The 24,115-nt window shown below is 48.1% G+C and overlaps 1 protein-coding gene across 1 annotated transcript in view; it reads right to left on the bottom strand.

Moving 5' to 3' along the window:
• Positions 1 to 22,502, bottom strand: part of LOC133353541 (radixin-like) — a 64,046-nt gene extending 41,544 nt beyond the window's left edge. Inside the window, exons 1-2 of the mRNA XM_061569861.1 lie at positions 22,316 to 22,502; positions 302 to 385 (exon numbers count right to left, since the gene is read on the bottom strand). Of these exons, the coding sequence (XP_061425845.1) occupies positions 302 to 385; positions 22,316 to 22,327 (96 nt within the window). The 5' untranslated portion in view covers positions 22,328 to 22,502. The remainder of the gene's footprint in view (positions 1 to 301; positions 386 to 22,315) is intronic.
• Between the last annotated feature and the right edge of the window lie 1,613 nt (positions 22,503 to 24,115).

Raw genomic sequence — 24,115 nt, 5'->3', positions numbered from 1 at the left:
GCAGGGACGCGAGCGCGGCCGTCCTGTTACGGCGGCCCAGGTTTGGGAGGCATGGGCAGCGAGCGGGCCACTGCTATTATTCTTCATGAACTTGATGGTAAAAAAGGCGAATGATTAATGCAACAATTTCTACCGCACACGCACGCACGCAGACACAACGAACCAGATGCACAGAGCCCACACTTGAGCCTTAGGAGACGATGCGGACAAGCATTCCTTGCCGTGCAGACTGCGCCACCGCTCACCTCCCGCCCTTCCCAATTCCAGACCGCACGTCCACAAACAGACACCCGCGAGTTACCTGGTCGAAGAGCTGCCGGCCGTAAATGGTGTGCAGGATGGAGAATTCCATCTCCGCATCCAGGGTGGTCACCCGAACATTGATCTGCAAACACAGACACAGAGAGCACAGAGCACAGAAGAACCTCGTCAGCCCATGAATTCCAATAATCGTGGTCTCGTGTTTTGCCGCTGGACAAAATGTTTCTACACAATACCCTGTGTGCCCTAGCTGCATACGGATAATAACCACACGCCGCTTTGCATGTGGTTGTCCACGCATTTGGTACATCACGTGTACGCGTTACGAGCAAGAAAGGGGGCCATCAAAATATTGAATAATTATTTTTCCGGGAAGCCATGCCAAGTCTCAAGATTCTCTTTCAGGATGATTCCGCATTGGGATGTTGCTATTCTTGTTACAGCAGGGAGCTGAGGAACACAGAGAACATCCACCACACATTGAGGTAGTAACACCCAGCACTGCCATCTTCATTGCTCCAACACCTACAACACCTGGCAAGCCTTCATCGCCACCTATATCCAGGGCTTGGCTGGGCTCGAACCTGCTTAGCTTTTGAGATCCGTCGGGAATTGGGCACCTCGAGGGTGATTTGGTCAGAGGCAATAAACAATTAGGCCAGACATTCTGCTTGTGAGACTTTGACTTTTATCACCCAGAAAAAAATCTTGCGAATGCACAATGCGTACGTTTACACTAAATAATAACCCCACGCATTCAAAATGACAAACGTGGTTTTGGCACAAAAGCCTTCAAGCCTATGACCTGAAGTCAACCTTTATTTTAAACTAACGACCCTCACGGAAACGGGTTATTGGGTATCGGCTATCAACACATTGTTGTGCATAACAATACAGTTGTCTTTCTAGTTGGTGTATCAATGTTTGGTAGCTCAAAAAAAAGCCGGCTAGCAAAGGGAATTAAGTTCATGTTGGCATCGGGGAAAGAAAAAAAAAAAAAAATGCAGGCATCAAAGTTTCAGCCGATGGGTTTTCGCAGGCGCGTGCGGTCATGCCAAACACTGACAAACAGCACAACGCAATCTTAACATTGTTGCACAAAGGCCACACACACAAACACGCACACGGTGCAACGTGTACGTCCCATCACACTTACGAGCTTCTCCTTACCGTCGAGGGCCTTTTGAAAACGTGCAAGAATACGATAACGCAGGCAAACGCTGACATGTTGTGTTTGTAAGAACATCCTCATTAGCGGATATCGAACAATTGCTGTATGTAAGAATAACACGGTGTTTATCGAATGATCAGTTGACGCACGGGCATCTGTTTGCACCGAAGGCTAATGTGTTTTGTTTACCTATTAGGAGCAACTTGACGACACTCTACAGTATAGAGTGACATTGGATGAACAGAAGCCGCTCAATTATGTGCAGGAACAAGGGTCACCTGTTGTACGACACAATACGCATCAGCGGACCGAGCGCCGTCTTAAGTGTCCGGAGCGAGCTCGGGTGTTGCGGGGTAAGATGTCGGAGCCATTAAAGCGAGACTCGAAACAACACTGCACATTTTTAATGCGGCGACGGTCCACGTTTGTTCAAACAAATTCGCTTCGACCTCATATTCATAACACGAGATGTGCGGGCAACAAGGTTGAAAGCATTCACGCATTAGATCTGTCTGCAACACGCGGCTGCACGATCACTCTCGCAGAGACGACTCGGTGTAAATGATATTCGAGCACACATTTGTATCGCTATTCGAGCGTTACGCCGCGGAAAACGAGCCATCCGTTACCTCGGAAGGGATTTTATGGAACCCTATCGTCACCACCATCATCAGCCATGGTCAATCCACTGCTGGATGAAGGGATTCCCCCAAAACCGCCACCCTCTTCCACAATCCTACAATGTAGTAATCCACCGTGGCACCTGCGCACGAGCTGATTTTCATCACTCCATCTCCACGGCGGTTGTTCTCTCGCAGGCATGGCCTACCAATATACAGTACGCCGATCCCTAAAATCCTCAACATTTACCGCCGCCGAAGATAAATTCCCGCCGTGACATCCCCGTAGCCTCATTTGACCTCTCTGATCTAGGGCGGCTGAATTAAGTGCAAATTTCACAACCTAGGGGAGAGCTCTGCACCGCACGGCCCTCTCTCAATCTCTCCTCTCTCGCTCGTTGCGAGCGACTGGGCCGAGGCCATCAGGCGTTTTCCGCGCGAGACGTCCCTTTAAGATCCGCCGGAGAGAAATACATCGCTATAAATCTTCACCCCCCCCCCCACTAGCCCCCCCCCGCCCACCGCTGTGACTGGGCAGGCTCAAGGAAGCAATGCCCCTCCATGTAAGGGTACCGATTCAGCCCCCCCTTTGAGATCCCATGGGGCAGACAAGCGAAAAATTAGCACCGCTCCCTCTGCTTGGCAAAAAAAAGGGCCATCTTGTGTGCGCAAGTGTGTGTTTGATGATCTGGGCTTGGTCACTGACCATCGCGCACAAAACCGTCTCGAGATTGCATGGGGGGGGGGGGGGGGGGTCACTTGACTTGGGTCAGGTTCAGCTCAGGGGGTGACGGAGGACAACCAAGAGTGAAAATGGAAATTACTGACCCCTGCTAGTTGGGTGCACGCAGGAGGGTTGGGTAATGGAGCATGTTGATTAAATGTTGTGAGGAGTCCCGTAATCTCTCAATAGAGAGAGAGAGACGCTTGCGACTCTGGGGGCCGCTTTGGGTAAAAAGTGAAGATTTTTCATTTTGTCACTGCCTGTTATGGGCGCTTTGCTAAGGGCTTTAAAATATAGAAATAATAAATATAACGGCAAATAAATCACGCTCCTTTTCTGGGACTGAGAACCAGGCACCGAGAAGTACTGGCTCAGTATTCAGACGTGAGTCATACACACATACACACACACAAGTATGTGTGTATGTGTGTGTAGTGTGGTGTATAGTGCGGCCTTCATTGGAGCTTGCTGAAAGCACTTACTCCAACAGTCTGTTCAGGCTGTACGGGGGATCTTCGTCTTTTTTTACAGTGTGTAATAAAATCACACGTACTGCCATTTTGTCACAACTGCTGGATGAGGGTCACCCTGCACCTTTGCATAATTCCACCATACTTCACCACGCTCGGGGTGGGGGGTGAGGCGCTGTGACAAGACAAGTTGAGATACCACTCATTGTTAGCCATGGCCGGTCATCAAACTCTAGTTTCAGGTCGACGGGGGCTCATAGCGGCATAATTAAGTGGTGTAAAATTCACGTTTAAGTGACCTTGCACTAAGCGTTCATGCGACAACTCATTTGGATTTGGGAAGGACGGACCTCCGAAGGGCACCAAAACTGGTTAAGCAATGGACATCGATGAATAACAGCCACGTAGGCGTTTAAAACTGATGGCGCGGCAGTTGGGGAAAAAAAGAGATGGGGGGGGGGGGGGCGAGTTTCTTAAATTCTTTCACAGTTCTGTCCACCCGGCTGAATAAACGAGTTCACAGTTCTAGATTTGAAGCTTTCGTGACTGCAAGGATTCATATTCTTAGGTTTTTTCGGTAAAGTCACGTAGGTAAAACATTAAAATTAATAAAAGTAAAATAAAATAAAAATCACGACGTTTCGGAGGCAACACAAGTCTCCGTCATCAGGTGGGACCGTCACAGCCAGATTTGCTGCATCAAGTGAGGCAATGATTCAAGATATAATCCCTTAAAAGTTAAAAGTAAGTTGAGGGGGGAGAAGAGGGGGGGGGGGCTCATCAGAATGTGGTAGCCAATGAGTTCACAGTTATCGGATTGCCAATTCGCGTGTCGCGGGGGTCTGGCGGACCTCTCTCCTGGCCAACACCTCCGAAGCACGCAGCTCCCTCCTTCACCCCCCGCTCTCTCCTACAGTCCCTCCTCCGACGTGCACCCTTACCCAGTGCCGGATTATCCCAGTAGCACAAGCAGCTACACATGTAGCCACGGGCCCCGCACGTTCAAGGACCCCGCGCGAAATGCTTTCAAGCTATCAATTCCGGTTCAGTGATTCTGCACTTGCTCTATTGCTATAGTACTATACCGCCTTAAACTTTTAGGAACGACTGGGTGTTAAAGGTTAGCGATTTGTCGTATAATCTGGCTGTATAGCAAATGGAAAAATAAAATTACTTTACTATGCAAGTGACTCAGAGACACTAAGAGTAGGAGGCACTCTGTTTATTAAACGCCCTTAACAGTTCACACTGGGTGACTAAAGTTCCCAGTCAGCACGGCTGGCAGACTGCCTGACTGGCGACGCCGAGACGGTGAAGACTCCAGCAGCAGCAGCACGACGGGGACCCCCCCACCCCCCCACCCCCCACCCCCCCACCCCCCCACCCCCCCACCCCCCCACCCCCCACCCCCCCCACCCCACACGACAGCCCCGAGCTCCCCTCCCGGGGCCCCTCTTCTACTGCCAGCGTAGCCTGCTGGCTCCGCCCCTGGCCCCGCCCCCCTTCTGGAACCTTCTAGCGGGTTCTCGATGTGCCCCTTCCGTGAGCTTTCCCCTCGATCGCTCTCGGGTCGATCACGTGACCTGCTGTCAGTCAGGGCTGCTGTGAGCTGCAGATCCCCTTCCCTGCCAGCAGCCAGCGCTATGCTGTTAAGTGACCGATTCTCTGTCACTACACAAGTAAAACATTTGTGTTTTAATATTTGTGCTTTTTTTATTTAGGGCCCATTTATAACGTATGCCACAGTCGCCTTCTCTTATTTCACCCCCTTCATCCCACGCCACACGATTTCCAGCCGCCAATCACATGTCGTCACATCTCGGACCATGTCTCCTCATCTCCTGTCACCAATAATCACATATCCTCACACCGCGGGATACCGATGTTGTTGTGGGGACCGGTTTGAAGAAATCGTCAGAGGGGTAAAGTGTTTGTCTGAAATCAATAGGTCACATTTAATTATGAGGACTAGAACCTCAAGTAATGTATGCATATGCTTTTGGAATGAGTTTTTGGATTTTAAAGTATTTGGGATTTTAAGGAAAATGCTGGATATTAAAAAATATATATTTTACCTTAAGGTAAAAATTTAATGCATTGTTTGACCCGCAAAGGTGACATCAAATGATGCCACGTGACACAATTTTCGGCGGGAAAACAGTGGAAGTTGGCACCATTTCATTTACATCACTTCCCTTCAAAATAATCAGTAATTGTTGCATACTTGTCAACCCCTTATCAGTGCCTACCTTATTACACCAATTCAGACCTTATTGGTCACCCCGCGCCGTTATACATCTCAACGTTCATCCTACAAAGTCCCATCACAAGGGAGAAACACAAAGACAAAAACTAATGTTTTTTGCCCCTATTGAAACAGCTCTCAGCTGCATGGACATGAAAACTAAATTTCCCTGCATCAGAATACGGAATAACCCATATGGGTTGACAGTAATGTTGGGGGGGAGGGGAGGTTGACAGTCAAAAATGTTATGTCTGTTCCTGATATTCGGATGGTTTTGTTAATCCGAAAAATTTCCGGAATCACATCCCCCAACACGATTGCGTCACTCGTGCTTGAAATTGAATATTCCACAACTCCGTGGGAGACTACAAATCCACTTGGAGGGCGTATGTCACACCGTGCGTGGGACGACGGGCAAACATGTGATCCTTGAAGTCACCAAATAGGAGTCTGCTCTTAATATTTGACTACGTAAATTGGACAGTCGCAAGAAAAATACTGAAATATGACATAAAAATATCGTGTTTGGAGTAAAATATAAAAGTAATTGGCGGCATGGATGGAAATCCGCGATAAACGTTTCCTTTGTTGTTAAAGACTTATATTTGAAGCCGCTGAGAGCTGGGAAATTTTTCAACGGTTTTCTTCATTCATATGGCGTTTGAAAAAAACCCAACATCCTTCAATTGTATGTTTAATGTTGTTATCCATTCCATGGAATCGTGTGGCATAGCTCAGTGGGGAAGTCCGCTCATCCCACCAGAGTACACGTGCTGCATGGGGCAGTCAGCAGTGGTGGTTTGCACCTCGACACGTTCACAGTCTGGTCATCTCCGTGGCTTTCCATCTATGGATAAAATACCCTCGCACCTTCTTCCGTGTGTGGCTGCTGCTGCTGTGTTGTTGTCGGGACACGTTTGAGAGCGGTCCCCGCTGTCACTGGGGCAGCAGAGAGAACCCAGGGTCTCTGTCCCTGCGTCGGGTGTTCAGTGAGGTTCGTCGCTTGAGACTCCACTATTGTCTCACACCTCGCACAACTGGGTGGCCGAGTGGGAGGAGGGGGTGGATCTTTTTTGGGCCGACAGCCGAGTCGAGGCGCGTCTCAACAGTGTAGCGATCCGTCATTCCAGCCCACGTTGTGCAATCGCTGACGCCGTGGGCTGGACGCAGCCGAGGCGCTGGCCAAAGAAAAGAATGAGGGGGGCGAGTGCAGCCGCGTTGACGTCGTCTGTCGGGTTGCTGGCAGTGGCACGATGTTGCTGAACGTGGGATGTCGACCGCTGGCTCGGCACCACTAAGCAAGAGAGGAGCACCCACCTAATCCTCGTTGGAGCAAGGATATCATGCTGCCCCTTTGTCATCATCATGAGCAGCAGCAGCAGCAGCCATGACCTATTCACTGCTGGATTAAGGCCCCTTTTTGGAGTTTGTATGTTCTCTTCACAGTCGCTCAACACAGCGTAAGCATTTCCCCCAAGGGACAAAGTTGGAAAACGTTCTATCAACGTGACTTTATCGAAAGACCCAAAGAATTTGGCTTCTGAGCTCGGCTTGATGTACTTCAATGAAATGCGATGTGCAGCGGAAGTTATGTCCACTTATAGACACATATAGGGGGGCGATGAGTGGATTAGTCCACTTGAGATTGTAATCGACTACTTCTTATTTGTGGTAAATACTCGGCCCCCCTTTTAAAAATGGGGGGCAGCCCCGACATCCTGCCCCTAGAAGGTCGGAGCCCCAAAGCAAAATCTACGTGGCTATTGATTCCCATCTTGTTACCAAGCTCTGCCCACCACACCTCCCGTCCAGCGGCACACGAGTGTGCCTGAGGTGAGACTCCGCCCCGCTCCCCACAACCCATTTTCGTGTTGTCCAATTAGTCGAATACTCGAACCGGCAATTAATAGGGCAATCCATTGCTTGATGAAATCGGATATCCGGGCTCCATGTGCATCGTGGGTCTCTGCTCTGCACAGGTGGCAGGGCGTGCGATGCGTGTGCCCGTGTGTGCGGCCCGGTGCATTCTTCATTTCGGGTGCTGCCTTGTGTGTGTGTGGGCGTAAGCATGTTTGTGGGGAGCGGTGGCGTAGCGGTTAGCACACTGCGCTACGAACCTGGCGACTCAAATTCAAATCCCGCTCATGGCCAACATCAGTAACGATGATCTGAACCGGTCCTGGGCCTCCCCTAGATCGACTCGGCCTCAAATAAGTACCTGGTGCGGTGTGTAAACATCGCCAATAGGGAGACAAAAATGGGCAGGCGTGGTGCTGGCCAGCCACCCCTCTCGTGTGCGGCGCCGGCCTTCGTGTTTCTCGCTGACAGCACTTGCCCCAGCAGTCTGTTACAGGCTATGCGGGGGCTCTTTGTCTTTGTAGACATGTTTGTACTGCCATTCGTTTGAACGGGATTTGAATAAAGCTGCTGATATCTGCGATCTCACCGGCGGTGTTTGCCATGCGGCATGCGCTCGTGCCGTTTCGGGTCGGTGTTCAAATGAATGGCAAACGCCGCAGAACGTGGAACGCGTTCTCACCAACAGCCCGGGTGCGTCTTCGTTCCAATTATCAGCCGTGATCAATCAACTGCTGGATGAAGGCCTTCCATCCCCAAGCTATTGCAAATCCACCCCAGCGTCTGCACGCGGATTAATTTATTTCATCGCTCGACCTCGAGCGCGTCCCTGCCCTCGACTGTCACTCCATCGTGAATCTCGACCTTCCTAGCGACGTGGCGTCCTGCCCAATGGATTTTCTTGAGCAGTCAGTGCGATGTCATTACCCAGCGTTTGTTCCACCAATACGCGTGTTCCTCTCTCTGTAATAAAGTAAGGATGCAATCGCTTGCAAACGCCACTTTATGATGGAAGGGGCCTGCCTCTCCACTAGAGGGAGCTCGTCTACGGGGACATCTGTAGGGGGAAAGAAGAGCTTTCTACCTCTTCGGATTCCACCAGTATCAATAGAGATGGTGATTCTCAGCTCGAGAGCAACCTCAAGAGAGGTCCCGACGTTTCGGAAAAAATGGGAGTCCCCACACTCTGCCCCACCGTGCAACATTGATACTGCTGGCTGGACTGAGCCCGTGGGTGTGTGCAACCCGCGCCGTTGCTTCAACGATCCAGCGACCTCTGGATTGCAAGTCTAGCGTGCTGACCGCTAACACCAACGTGGCAGCCTCTGTTCGTCTCTGAATGTGATTCTAAGCATTGATCGATCTTTGTCTGCGTTTTATTATTAAGATGAGTCTTGGGACTCACCCAATTGTCTTGGGACTCATTGAGTCCCAAGACTCTTTTGCAGGAGGGTCCTGCCAAGTTTTCACAGGGGGGAGGGGGGGGGGGCAATCTTGTTGCTACTGCGTGATCCCAATATGGGGAGCGGTGGTGCAGCGGTTAGCGCGCTGCACTACAAACCTGGCAACCAGAGTTCGATTCCCACTCACAGCCAACACCAGTGACAAATACATGCACCGGTCCTGGGCCTCCCCTAGGTCGACTACTCAGCCTCAAATGAGTGCCTGGTGCGGTGTGTAAACATCACCACTGGGAAGACAAAGGCGGTCGGGCGTGGTGCTGGCCACCCACTCCCTCGTGTGCCGTGCCGGCCTAAATAGGTGCTCGCAACTAACAGCACTTGCCCCAACAGTCTACTAAGACTATCCCAATTGAGCGATTCGCAAGATATTTTTGTCAGCATTGGGATATTACATTGTAAGCTTGACAATGAAATACCAGTTACCTTTTTATATTGTTCTGGGCTACTTTGGGTGCGGTTTTAATCGTCTTGGCGGTCTCCACGAGATGTCTCCATTTCTGACGGAATGTACCGCGGCATGTCGACATCCCATTCCTTCCTGTTGCCTCGCGAGCTCAGGCGGAAGAGGATCTTAACGCGGCCCTGCCTGCCACATTCCTGATGCGAGATATGCGAGGCCAGCGAGATGAATGATTGACAGCCTCTCGGGGGGGAAGTGCGAGTTTGGGGGTGGGGGGTGGCTAAATTCTGCACTCGGAAGTCACAACGAGATGCTCGCACTCGCTCTCCAGTCCAACAAGCACGTGCGCAATTCTTCCCTGGCAATGTCCGTGTGGCAGCCGGGGTCAGCAGCCCCTCTCGGACTGTCCGGGAGTCTCCACCAGGATTGGTGTCAGTCTCCTTACCGGGTGACCATCGAAAGCAATTCCGGGGAGATTTTAATGATTGGATATTTTAAGATTTTTTTTTAATAATCATATTCTGAAATAGCTTCAGTGAGAGTTGGCAGTGCCTCCTGGCAGCCCGTATCTATCGGACCCTTGGAAGTTTACAGCTGCCCCCGCTTGCACTCACACAGTTTGCGCAGAGTGTGCGGAGGGGAGCCTCCATCTAGCAGCGGATTGCCAAAGCGCCGTGAATTCTTCACCGCGCCGGTCACTGCCGCGTGCTCACGGTGGGGAATTGTAGACCTCCGATTAGCACGGTTGGCTACGTACGGTGCGAAAGAAGTTCAAAGTGCACACGTAGACGTTGGAGCGTAGCAAGATATATAACACAATTGATTTTGCTGAAATTGACCTGCCCACCCCCCCACCCCCCACAACAGCTATTTTACGCATGGCTTTCATCAAGCACTATCCAGACTCAAACCGCCTTAGCTTCCGACACCCGATGGGACCGGGTGCATTGTTACAGTGCACAGACGTGTCGAGAGGTATGCAGCCAGCAGCACCCTGGATTGTTGCATTGAAGTGCCGCTCAAGTGATTGCGACGGCTTGAGAAGCCATTCGTCCGGCAGATGATGATGATGTTGGTGATGCTATGATGACAAGTGTGGTGAGAGTACGTGACTCTGAGACCAAGTCGACGCTTTATCGCTCTTTTATCCATCGAACCAGCCAACAACCTCCGATGGACGGTGTTTTTTTCCTACTTCCCCCCCCCCCTTCCTCTGATGAAGCCAAAGGCAAAACTGAACTGCACCCAAACCAGATGAGCAGGTTACCAAAGATGGGCAGGGCAGCGTGCGTGTAAGATTTCTCGAACACAATCACGCGCCGTGTGTGTCACCAAGATCACCTTTTGCGATTCGCGCATAGTACGGAGATGCACTTACTACGATTATTATTTGGCGATGCATTGGCAGCGGTGCACAAGCACAATTAATAACAACAAACTCACGTTCGGCAATAACACTGTGGCCTTAACAGGAAACATTTGTATTTACAATAGGCGCAGTTTAGGGTACATCATGTGCTCTGAAGAAAGGACAATAACCCTAAATGTCACCTATTATATATATTATTTCCCTTTGAAGGTCACTGTGTTATTGACGAATGCTTGTTGAGGTTGTGTGAACGAGATCAACAGATGGTGCGAGATCGCCGTCGTAAACTGGTGGCTAAAAAACGATCTACGATCGCTTTCAATCGCGTGAAGTCGCGAAACAAGCCGCTGTTCGCTGCAGGTGATGGCAACACCGACGCCATTCGATCTTTTCCTTGCGATGATGCCGCACGAAGTGTTCGCGTTTAAAGACGTTCCCCACTAAAACCAGACAGTTTGCCAAAGGCTAGAAAGGCACTCGAATATCGCGCCATCAATTCACTCGGCGCTTGAAAATGCACCATTCTTATGTAACATGACGACGTTTATTTATTCGCCATGCCCCGCACCACCGATTAGCACGATTGGCTACGCAATGTGTGAAAGACGTTGGACGTCCATGCAATTTGTATGCGCAACACCGGCAACTAACAGGAATGAGTTCAGATTATCACGGAAAATATTGTTCCGATACAGTATTCAGTAGTAGCTGCAGGAGGTCCCATAATATAATTCGCCTTGCTGTAGAGTTAAGCTCAAACACTCTAGGCTGTATATTAAATGTGAGCCTTGAGCTTCCATTACATTGCAGCTGATTTACACCCCACAACGCAACTGGATTTACTGCCTGACCATGGAGTGGCTTTAACTCCACAGTGCAACACAATTTATACATTATTTTTTTCATTTTTATGAACAAACTCAAACACCCTCTTTTCTCCACTGGCACAAGCGAGCCGTGCCGGCGCAGGTCCCACACGAGTAGTGGTGGTTCCCCACTGGTATTTACTGCCACGTCGATCCACAGATCCCAGGCAGTGAAAGTTGCCATCTCAGCATGGGGGGCAACACTTTACTTCATCACTGTATTCGACAGCGTGGTTCAGATGTCTGGTGACCCGCATTTAACTCTTTGAAGCTGAATATATATTATTTTAAAGTAAGGTTTTTTTTTAAACAGAAAACTATTAACTATTTTTTTACAAAGGTAGGGCCCACTGAGTTATATAGCTATATTCCAGAAGCGACCTGGCAACAAATGATAGCTCAACGAAGTTGCTGATCACGTGGAAATCTATAGCAGCCAAATACTATAAAATCGCGTTAATGCTGATTAAAAAATGTAGAGGGAAAAACCAGAGGACCCCGAGAAAAATCCACGCGACCACGAGGAGAGAGACACGCAAACTCCAAATAGACAGCAGCAGGCGTCAGAGTCGGGATCGAACCCATTACCCCATGTATACCGGGCGATGTAGTTAACATCTCAGAAATGAATATACAGAAGGCAAAAAACGGTAGGGATTAATTAATTGGAGGTCACAAGACAGGCGGGGACCACGATGTACTTTGCCTGCGTCATGCTGGTGGCCCAGGCCACGCTTGCTAATGAGACTCGCCCAGCGCTCCTGAGTTCTCTCACCCGATTTAACAACGTCGACGATTCGGTTGCTCTATATTATTATGTGAATGTTAAAGACGCTCCGTTGTTTTGTTTCATCTCTTATTTTCCGAGAAGCTATATATAACTTCTTTAATCTTTTCTTCATTGTTTTATAGTCTTGAATTTGTTGTTGTTTCCCCCCCCACACACATCATATTCGCACGGTGCGAAAGACGTTGAATACCCATCCATACATAGGACTGTGTGTCATGTAATAAACCGTGGTTTTAGTTCTCATGGAGATCAACAACAGTCTCACAACACAGTCTCACCCTCCCCACCCCTTGAAGAGACAAACCTCCTTTTATCTGTGGATCAAACATTCAGTGGCTTATTCTCTGTATAACACGTGAGTTCACAACTAATGTGTCCCATCTAAATAATTAAAGGGATTTTGGAAGCCGCCTGCATTTGGCTGAGCAATTTTCAAAGTTAGCCACCTGCTCCATATTTTATGGAACTTTTTGCTTTATGCTCTGCCGTGTAAAATATTCATAAAGTCTGTAACCAAGCCTAACAATAACGCCATAACTGTAAAATATAGTTGTACAGCAGCCATTTGCTCCTGTTGACAAGAGTGATTAAAACAATGCTTTGTAAAAATGAAGAACGAACAATAATTTCGCACACGCTTTTATCTCCACCGTAAAATATGTTTTATTCAAATAATTGCTCTTTTGCAATTATAAGTTTGTGGAATATATATTTCAACTTGCCATGGCTAGCATAGAGTAATAATTACGATATTCGAATAAAAAGAGTCAACCATTTATTCACACGGTGATCGAATTAAGATGCCAAACTCCATTGTTTCTGGAAAACAAAGCGTGTATGCACATTAGAAAAGTCGCTATGAACTTCAAAGCAGTTTAAGTATTTTGACGAACGCAAAAACAACTTTACAAAGAAAGTTTGTTTTGTCCGAGACACAGATCGTACCGTTGCAATCAAACGTACGCTTCTTAAATCATCAAACGTACGCTTCTTTGCCAACTTGGTGATTCCGCGTGTAAACTCCAAAACACGGCGATATTATTAAAGCATCTGTATCTCTATAATTGTACATGAATATCGCAGTTGAAACAATGGTACAAGTTTCTTAAAATCCCCCCCCTCACCTCTGTCCTTTCAGCAGGATACGAAGGGGCACACAAGTCAAATCGTCTGGTCCAATGTGGTTGGGTAAACACTGGGTACTCACATTTATTTACTGTTTTTATATTCCCAGGTAAGGCCCACTGAGCTATGTGGCTCTTTTTCAGAAGCGACCTGGCCACACATTCTAGCTCACCTTAGGCGCTTATCATGGGGAAACACATTGCAGCCAAATACTCAAAACGCTTGTTTTTAAATATGGAGGGGAAAACCGGAGGACCCAGGGGAAAATCCACGAGAGAACGGGGACCACATGTAAACTTCAAATACACAGCAGGCGTCAGGGTCGGGATCCAACCCACGATCTCCTGTATACAAGGCGAGGTAGTTAACATCTCGCCACCGTGGCGCCCAGCATGGAAGAGTAGAGCGGTGTTCTTCATCGCAAGGCCCGTGGGCCACTGGCAGCCCCTGGTGGCCTTTAGTGCAGCCGCTGGCGCGCGGCCTCCTGACAATCCGCAACGAGTGAAAGCGGCCCTTGCAGGCGGTGTGGGGGATGATGTCTGATCGGTGAAAGTGCTCCCCTCTGAAGAACACTGCTCTAGAGCTCCCTTCAGTGGAGGCCCTTCTATGAGCGGTGGAATGTTCAAACAATTTCAGGACTGCATCTTTACCTTCTTACTATATATCCCTGTAAGCTGGAACTGTGGAGGTTCAGCACCTTACTGTCAATACGAAGTGCTGTAGACTCGAGCTCCGAGGGTGACCAGGAGGTGGAAGCACAGCAATGGATTGTTCAACGGGCCCATGCAGAGCTTTGAATGTTACATCTCCTCAAGCCAAATGCTTATCAAATGGAATTTTCCAAACTTCCCAGTGCAGGATTCTTGAAACTCAGTCAGGCTCTCCTGGGCTACATAAAACACTTTAGATGCAGGGTTAGTGGATCACAGAGGTGTTTTCTTATGTGTAAGACTCCCAGGATGTTGGACTAGCTGCAGGGCACAATGTATCAGCAGAGACGATAAATGACCAGACCTGTCTGTACAGATTTCTGAGTGTGAATTTGCACAGGGCACTCCCATTTCTCTCCCACATGCAAAACAGATCGCAAAAGAATTGACCGATGCAGCTCCTTCCTGTTAAAGACCGTACATAATTGACTTGGCTTTCCGGAATAAAATTAATATTAATACAATGTTACCCTACAGGTGTTATTTTTCGTGGCGACGCGTTTTCGGGTTGTACAACGCAGAGCAAACCGTCGGACACCTTGCCGACCAAAGCGTGTTGCAAGCGCTTAAACGCATCCGAGAGCTAATTAAATTGTGGCGTTTACTCTCCGATTCAGCACGGTTGGCTGTGTACGGTGCGAGAGAAGTTCAACGTACACACACGCACGCACGCACCTGCCGCAGAAAACCTGGTATTTCCACCACTGTCCCGGATACCAAACAACCTGAGTTGGGCACCGCCCCAATTCTCGATCGAGCGACGGGGGACACTTAAGACTTCTATTGACTGTCATTGTTCCTTTTACATTGGTGTTTGAATAACTCCTCCGACCCTTCACCACTGAATTACGTCAACAACAGCACCACGCCCAAGCTGATGGTTGTGAACGGCGCAGAGGGCGCGCCTGGGGAACGAGCGCACGGAGCCAGGGAGAGCGAAATCGTCGGCGGCGCCGCCGCTGGGAACGTGGGACTCGTTCAACGCTAAAAGTTGGACGTCGGTTCCAACCTGGAATCCGTCGCTGGCTCCACCGAGTTATTCTGCGGTCCTAATTGATGTGACTTGTAAGGATGACGATTTGTATTTATTCACGATAAAGGGCTTTTTTATGGGTTAGATCGCGTAAATATTAACGCTGTGTCGTTAGCCCACCACCACCAGACCACAGGCAATTAGTAAGGTTTGTCACGTGAATAAAACGTGGCAATTCTCTATAACTTCGGCACATCGGTGTGATGGCGAGTAAACCCACAACATTTACCATTAAGCACGACGTTTCGCTGGTGATTACAACCAGATTCATCGGGCGATTTGCCATAATTTATATTATTATTCGCGAAAGCCTACGTGTTAAATTTGTAATTATATCTTGATTTGAAGCTTTCGTGACTGCAGTAATCCATACTCTTTGTTTCTTTCGGTAAAGTCACGTAGGTGGAAAAAATAATAGATCACGACGTCATCAGGCGGATGACGATTGCTTTCGTTGCGATCGAAACGTCGTGATCTATTATTTTTTCTACCTACGTGACTTTAGCGAAAGAACCAAAGAGTTTGTATTTATATGTTATAGCCCTTTGTCAATCCACTGTTGGATGAAGGTCTCTCCATCCTGTAGTTCACGGGGTTTGACTGACCATACTTCACCATGCTGGTCAGTGCGGGTTGGTGAAGGTGAGGAGGGGGCAAGGAGCAGTGCCGGATTCTCCTAGTAGCACAAGTAGCAACATGTGTAGCTACTACATATGTAGCTACAACATATGTAGTAGCTACATATGTAGTAGCTACACATGTAGTAGCTACGATCAAGGGCCCAGCGCTAAAAGCTTTCAAGCTATCAATTCCGGTTCAGTGATTCTGCACTTGCTCTATTACTATTGTACTATACCGCCTTCAAGTTTATGAACGACTGGGTGTTTAAGGTTAGCGATTTGTCGTATTATCCGGCTGTATAGCAAATGAAAAAAATACAATTACTTTACTATGCAAGTAAAAAAAATGTGTGTTTTAATATTTACGTGTTTTTATTTATTTATTTAGTGCCTCTTCATAACATATACTACAGGCCCCGCGCTAGCTTAATCCGGCACTGGCAAGGACCGATTCAGGTGTCATTCGTTAAAGGCGGTAGCCTCGGCCATGAATCAAACTCATGCACCGGATGTATGTAGCGCTGGGCATGCCCACAGGCCTTGTCATTATGAATTAAACATTTCCACCATTGCATCAGGACTTTCGGCCAAGATGATAACTCCATTTTTGTTTGAGCAGGGAGGCAACGTTAATATTTGACTCACAGCGGCAAGTTAACCACAAAGGTACGGGCACTAGAATTTTTGGCAAATGTACGTGCTGTAAATATTACAGACGGGTGCGGTTGAAAAAAGCTGACATCGGCGCTACGGAACAAGCCGGGAAGAAACAACAAGAACAGTTTAGCCCCCAAAACGTCAAGGAGGTGGAGCTGGAGTTTATTTTAATCCTCGGCCTGGAGCAGTTACTCAAGGGGCTCTTTCTCAACACTGCTCCCACGAGTGGCCAGACCCTCCAGGGCTGTTTACCACACCTGGCGCAGGAATGTGATCGCCGCTCTTGCGTGGAAGACCTTGCCATTTAGAACACGGCCAACCACACACTCGCTCACACACTCACACCGCTCACTCACTCGAGTGGCTCCACTCCTTTAGCATTACAGTCGGACTCCGATAAAAAAATACTCACGGTAAATTCGTCTTTCTCAATATGTTATATCAATTATACTCAAAAAAAGGTACAGCCCTGCAATGACTTGCTCATAGCACTGCCGTTGGAAGAGTTCTAGAGAGCTGCTTCGTCAAGGATATTTTTGACCTCCTCTGCAACGCTGGATAGACGTCTTCAATGGGGTGGACGTACCCACACTTCCCCCCACCAAACACAACCTGCCAATCGACGTCCCTCGGTGTGCCCACGTGTCCCTCGGTGTGCCCACGTGTGCCTCGGTGTGCCCACGTGTCCCTCGGTGTGCCCACGTGTCCCTCGGTGTGCCCACGAGATCGGCAGGATTCAAGAAACGGGCTCATTGTATCCACTGCCGTGCCATCCGTTTCATGTTGTATGGTGCGTGACTATTATTCATCGATGTCCTTTATTAAACGACGCTAGTGTCCTTTGAAATCCTTCTTTCTTAAATCCGAATGAGTGTCGCGTGATCGCTGAGAACAAGGTCGCTTAAACGTTAATTTTAAACCACTTAAATAATGCCGCTTTGAACCCGGCGACCTGAGAATTGAGTTTGATAATTATCGACCGTGGCTAACAATGAGTGGTATTTCAACTGGTCTTGCCACACACGCCTCTCCCCTTCACCAACCCACACTGACCGGCATGGTGAATTATGGTTAAAAAAAAAGTTTACCTTAATTGACAGTGCCTTCATCCAGCGGGGATTACCCGAAGCACTCTACGTCATCTTCATTATACATTTTTCATGCAGTTATTGCAATGTGAGCATTATTATAGCATTATTTTCGTATTATTGTTGTTGTGCAGTTTTTGTTTGCATTTACTGGATTTTAGTTGCCAGGGGTATTCCTGGCTGGGCGTTTTGGCTCCTAAAATAAGCTGCCACAAAACAAACGTCGGACCAATGTAAAACCTGACACAATTAAGAACAGGTAAAAACAAATGACTACGTGAGACATCTTGCATTTAAATATCAAATACCCTTTAATATGTCCCGATCCATGAAGAGAAGTCACACGTTTGTACTTCTGCTTGGCACGTACGTGACACAGTGATTGCAATCACAAATAAAGCAAAGTTAAGTATCAAACGATGAACGGAATTGAGAGGGCATTTGAGAAGATTTTGCCAGACGGTATTTGGCGATGTTGGTTAGCAACACACAAGACTTGCAATCCAGAGATCGTTGGCATGGGAGTTGAAATAAGGGTGCGAGCTTCTTAAATCCCACCTTGCCTCTGCCCACCTACCACTATAAACGGGTCCACCACAGGTAGTCAATTGGCAAGCCACCTGTGGTGGGATAAAATGTGAGAAAGCCCACCTCTTCAAAGCCATCTGGCCAGCATGGGAGAGAAGGCCCCATAACCACGGGAGGGCCTATCCAGAGCCCCGCTAGCACTCCCTCTAGTGGAGGCCCTGACTCCGGCCGTGGCGTGAGCGAGACATTTCAGGGCTGCAAATTCACCCGTATTTTAGCTCGTAAATATTTTCGTGATCCAAAGCAAATATTTTTGTGCTCCCATTCTTGAGCTCATACATTTGTTGAGATGCACCCCAAATGTCACGTGCTTTTTAACGAGTGGCTAGTTTAGGATATTTACAACACGGTGGTAGTGATTCACTAGTGTCAAGTGAATATTAATAAAAACCCTGATAATACAGTGCTGGATGATGGTATCTCCATGCTGTTGGTCACGGGGTTGTTTAACGACACTTCACCGTTCCAGCCCAAGAACAGTTCTGACATCCCTATCCACAGTATGATGTCAGGCATGGCCCGGAATAGAACTCAGGCCGCCAGGTTCAGAGCACGGCATGCAAACGACTGCGTAACCTCGTGCTGCGTCCAAAGTTTTATACTTTAATTCAGTGCCTTCACCCCTGAGCGTACACAATTATCATTAGAGTTGTGCACCAAGTGAAATGAATGCATAAAGATTTAATGAATGCATAAATTAACACGAACAGATGAAAGCATTATGTGTCTATCCAGACGCAGCGGTAGTCTGTAAATGTATGAATTACTGTAATTACCATTATTATTATTGTTTTCCAGCTGCGCAGTGCTGTGGTTGTATTCTCAACTCACTCATCAAGGTACAATTTTAAACTACAGTAACATACGGACTGGACCCTGCCATAGGAACGTGACATTGCCACCCATTGCTCAACACCCAGCTAGGCTAATTTGTGTACGGAGTTTAAATTAAGTTTCCATGGCTTTTAAACTATTATTGGATTCATATTCTTAGTATTGGATTCGTTCGTTGTCCATCGCAAAGGACACGAAGGGTACGATTTTCAGATGCCTGGCACGAGAGGACCTCTTTATCCCCTACAAGTCTTTAACAAGTGCCTGGCCACGGAAACCTTCTAACCCCACGCTTACTTTGAACTTCCACAAGGACTTCTCAAAGTGCACTGTCAGCATTTCCAGCGAGTGGAAACGAGGTTGCCCCTTGACATCATTCACATCAGGGAGCAAGTTCACATTACATTTGTCGCTTTTACCCAAAAAGCATATTTAAAATAAAAATAAAAGAAATACCCCTGTACATTTCCAAGGTGAGTAATATATGTTTAATGATTAGCGCTGTCAAAATAACCAGACCTAAAAAATCCTCTCAATATTTTCGAGAGTCTCAATGGACGTAAATAGGAGACGGTGGGTGCTTAATAAGTCACGTCACGAAGCAGTCATCGAAGAGCCGCTCATCCAGGCTGACGACCCCTGGATGAGCCGAATCAGAACGGGTTGACTCGGTCTCAGCTTCACCGAGGCACGGCCAAACGATCCTCATCCAGCAGTGGATTGACAAAGGGCTGTACATTATGATTGCTATCGTTTATGATAATTCAGCTGGAGTCTCGTGTATGGATTTTCAAGATTTTCAAGAGCTGCCCACTTCATGTGCCACAGTTGAAATCTTCACGTTTGTTAAGTCAACACGTGGGTGTCCTGCATTCGAATAGAAATGACCGATAAACAAGTGGAGGCACGTGGGCAGACGATTTTAGCCAAATGAGTAGATTATTGAGCACCTGCTTGACAGCTGTACATTTCATTATTCAATTAAAAGTGTTTGAAAATCACTACGAAAGCACACACGGCCATCTGGAGACTTGTACCAATTATGAGACGCACCGCTGCGGGACGAGACATATTCCATGGCATTTTTTGACAACTGCTGAATCCGCTGGATTTCCACTGCATTTGCAACAACAACAAAAGGGCCCCACCCCTCGTGTTATTTTTTTCCTCCTCGGCGCATAGTTTCAGCGAAATACTTTTTTTTTCCTCGTACGCTGGAAACGTATCTCTCGTCGTTAATGTAAACGGGCGCTTCGGTCGAGTGAATGAAACTTCACGACGCTCAAAATAAAATAATCAAAAGTGCCTTTCTTGATCTCGCGGTATTTTCTTTTAAAGGTAAATTGCCAGACGGGATGCAACACGGATCGACTTTACACTTGTTTTTTTTTACCAAAAGGGATTGACGCGCGATACGGCCTAGGGGTTGGGTTGTTCTGGCCCTCGTTAAAAGCCCGACAACCGGTTATGTTGCAACTTTATTAAGGAGAGACACGTACGAAACATAGGTTTTGGCAGAATAGCAGCAGCAGCAGCGGCATCAACCTTGCCCCAAGGGGAGCGCGTGTTTGCGAGCGTTCAGAAGGCGACCCGAAAAACCTGCAAGTTTAGTGGAAATTGGTGTCCGTAGCTGGCACGGACGGACCTTACATTACCAAGTCAACACCGGCGCTGAGCAGATGCAGGCGGCCGTGCAGGTTTTGTGGCCGTACATGGCCTTGGAACACAGCGCCAGCATAACTGCCGCTTGCTAAAACAGCTTTCCCCATTGTAGAGCAAAAGCAACAACAATATTTCAACTTTATTTTTGTGTGTGGGTGTGTAGGGAGCAGCAGAGCAGTGGTTAGCGCAACAAACCAGATACCGTAGCCCCATGAATTGGCAGCACGGATGACAATAGTGGCAATTAGCTGCACTAGACGTTGATCAACTGAGGCTTACAGAGTGCCCTTGTGCACTGTGTGCGTGTTAACATAAACACTGGGGGACGAAACCCGCTTGGCCTTAATAGGTGCTCGCTAACAGCATTTGCCCCAATTGTTCTGCATGGTTATCAGGGAGATCTGCGTGTTTTATGTGTGTGTTCGTGGAACAAATGATACGGGAGTGTACATGACAGTGCGCTGTGCAAATATGAGATGCTTTGTCAAACACGTAATTAAGGAAACCAGTTTTTTTTTTGCAGAACGTACCCAACAATGTACGCGCGCTGTTACTATAAAGCAGGACAGCTCAATGTGATCGTTGGTGCATGAGTGGAATACTTGTTTAAAAAAAAAAGTGCGCGCTTTAAAAACATTGATGGCACGAATATGAATGTTTGGAAAAGGTAAAATGTTATTGTCGAACAATTATAGTTTTTTGTAAAAATGCGGCCACTTTAAAAAGCTGTCAGCGCAAGGGCGCCGAAAGCGATAAACATGAACAGAGCTGCCTTGTGGCGAGCAACTCTGTGCGGAAAAACAAGTCCTTCTGAATCTAGAGTTGAAGTTTTCGTGACTGCAGGGATTTATACTCTTTGGTTCTTTCGGTAAAGTCACGTAGGTAAAAAAAAATAAACTTCAGTTAAAATAACTTCAGCAATTGTTTCTTGCTGTGGTTGTCCCACCTGATGACGGACGGACGCTTGTGTTGCGCCCGAAACGTCTTGATTTAATTTATTTTATTTTATACCTACGTGACTTTACCGAAAACAGAAGAGTAAGTCTTCTGAATATTTGTCCACACACGCGCTTACTTCTTTACACAAGTTTTGAACGCTTTTTTTGAGAATGGAATTTTAAAAGTGTGGTTTGGACTGCCACTTTGCTTTCTCGTCAAAGTAAATTTCACAGCGATGTTCTCAGCTTCCATTCCAGGAATACATAGGGGGGTGCCTACATCGTCTAACCAGTTTAGTGGCTTTCTGACCAGCCATTGCACAATTATTTAAACCAACATTCACTGTTGGATGAGCGCCTCCCCATTGCTAAGTAAGCAATTAAAAAAAACGCGTTTCTAATAATCCGGACTCCATGTAGAGAATCAGAATCTTTATTATCCTGGAGAAATCCGATGAGCTATGAAGCTCTTTTTCAACATACATTCAGCAGAGGAGGGTCAAGAAGTTATAACAATGCAAAAAGCGATAGGAATGCAAAGTATAAATCAAAGCACGAAAAATAAATTATATGAAGTATATAAATTCATATACAATGTAGCAAGCACAGGTAATATATTAAACGTGATAAAATTGAGAAAAAATTCCCACCAGCTGGATCTATATAATAAACAAACGCACACACACTTTTTGAAGGTTGAGATGTTTATGGACAAACACACTGCGAGAAACAAAGTGCTACCTGAAAGTGCGAACACTCGTCGGATCACTCACAGCAAATACACGTAGCATTGAGCTGGTGAAAGACCGACGTCTCCAACTTACCGGCTTAGGCATTTTTGATTCTGGTCACGGCCGCTTTTCCCGATGCTTTCTTGCCAACTGGCCCGGCCAGACAAAAGCCGCACTCCCGCACGCGTGCCGACGCGACCTCGACGAAGAACGTAGCCTGCACGACGATGCGCTCCGCTGCACCTCCAAACGCTCGACCTTCCAAGCACTCTGACTGCACCTGTGGGACGGAGCGCCGTGGTTAAAGGGACATGCGGCCACACCCTCCCCCCCCTCCACGATCTCCTGCCCCCCCCACCATCCCACGCATCTCCACCCCACCTCCGTCCCACCTGTCCTCACTGTCCGATCGTGCGGCCCCCCCCTCCACACCAGGCGATGTTGAGCCACGATCCCCGACCCCCCCCCCTCCTCCTCCTCCCACGTGTCCCCGCCCAGCTGCGCACCAACACCTGGTGGCGTGGAGCGTCACCGAGGTGATTGCATCACCGGGGCTGCGCTGTGAAGATCCCCGCCCTGTAGGCCGACTCAGTTCGCCTGTCCCCCCTCCCACCACCACCTCTCCCCCCCATGTCCCCTTGGAGACGAGGGTTGTTTTCGCTGCTTGATTTTAATGGGAGCGAGCACATGCGTAGCCATGGGTGTTTCTCCGTGTTGGCCGTTGCGGCGGGGGTTGGGGGATGACAGAGGTCTTTGGGTTGCAGTTGTGTTTGTTTGTATGAATCCGCAAAGGTGTAACGGTGGCCAGGAGCCCACGTGCTTGATGCTTTACGACTCTCGTCCGCCCACAGGTGACCCGAGACCTCGACGGTCATAGCCACGTGGAAGTGACCACAGCGACTGCGCGCCGCGGTGACCAGATTTGTGTCGTTCTCTTTACAAAGGGGGCGCCCATAAATGACGTCACGCGATTGTGGACGATTTTTGACCCCCTCCCCCCCTTCGTCACACGGCGTCACAAAAAGTCAGACCTCCCATTAAATATGACGTCACAAAGCTCTGCCCCCCCCCCCAAAAAAAAATAAAACATGCTTCAAATCGCTTTAAACTATTGTCATTGTAGTGCGTATTTAATGTGGCGCTGCACTCTGATGTTGTAGGAGAAAACATTTATTAAAACGTTTAATTAAGTCGAACGTGTTGTCTATATTTAATTAAAGTTGCGAATTGTGATGTGACGTCACATTTCTCAACCCCCCCCCCCCCTCGTCACACATCGTCACAAATGTCTGACCCCCCCCCCCCAGGTGCGTGACGTCATTAATGGACGGCCCCTAATTACAAAAAAAATACCGTGTGATATTAATTTCACGTCATGATATACTGTACGGTAAATATGTCCTACGTGTGCTTTGTGTGTGTGTGTTAAACTGAAGAGTTCACTGCCCACTCACCCGCTCAGCTCTGTTCCCTGAGCAAATACAGCATTCGGTTTCACGTGCATCCCACGTGGCGCTAAGCCGGCTGGCTCGCTCGCTCGCACACACAGTGAGTCACTCGGAATGAAAATCACACGCGGGGGATACTCGGAGGTCAAAGCCATTCGCTTAACTCGCGTACGGACTGATCGAGAATGGAGGGCGCCTTCAGGCGTGGTTATTTGGACGCGCGATATTGATGCGTCTGCCGGCACGGCGCGATTGGTTAGCGCACCGAACTCGGCGAACCAACAGGACATCGGTTCGATTCCATCTACCGGCGCCAGAACTAAAACGTCGAAACGGCGGGGCAAAGTTTCACTTATGGTCCTCCCAGCAGCGGCACAGGAGCGCAAACACCACAGACAGCCACTTGGTGTTTCATGTGGAGTGGGATAAAGTGTGGGTATTCCCA

This window comes from Lethenteron reissneri, chromosome 6, assembly GCF_015708825.2.
Source record: "Lethenteron reissneri isolate LAM-NWPU_2019-01 chromosome 6, ASM1570882v1, whole genome shotgun sequence".
Classification (NCBI taxonomy): domain Eukaryota; kingdom Metazoa; phylum Chordata; class Hyperoartia; order Petromyzontiformes; family Petromyzontidae; genus Lethenteron; species Lethenteron reissneri.
Note: the sequence above shows the minus strand (reverse complement) of the source record. Positions and strands in the feature narration are given on the sequence as shown.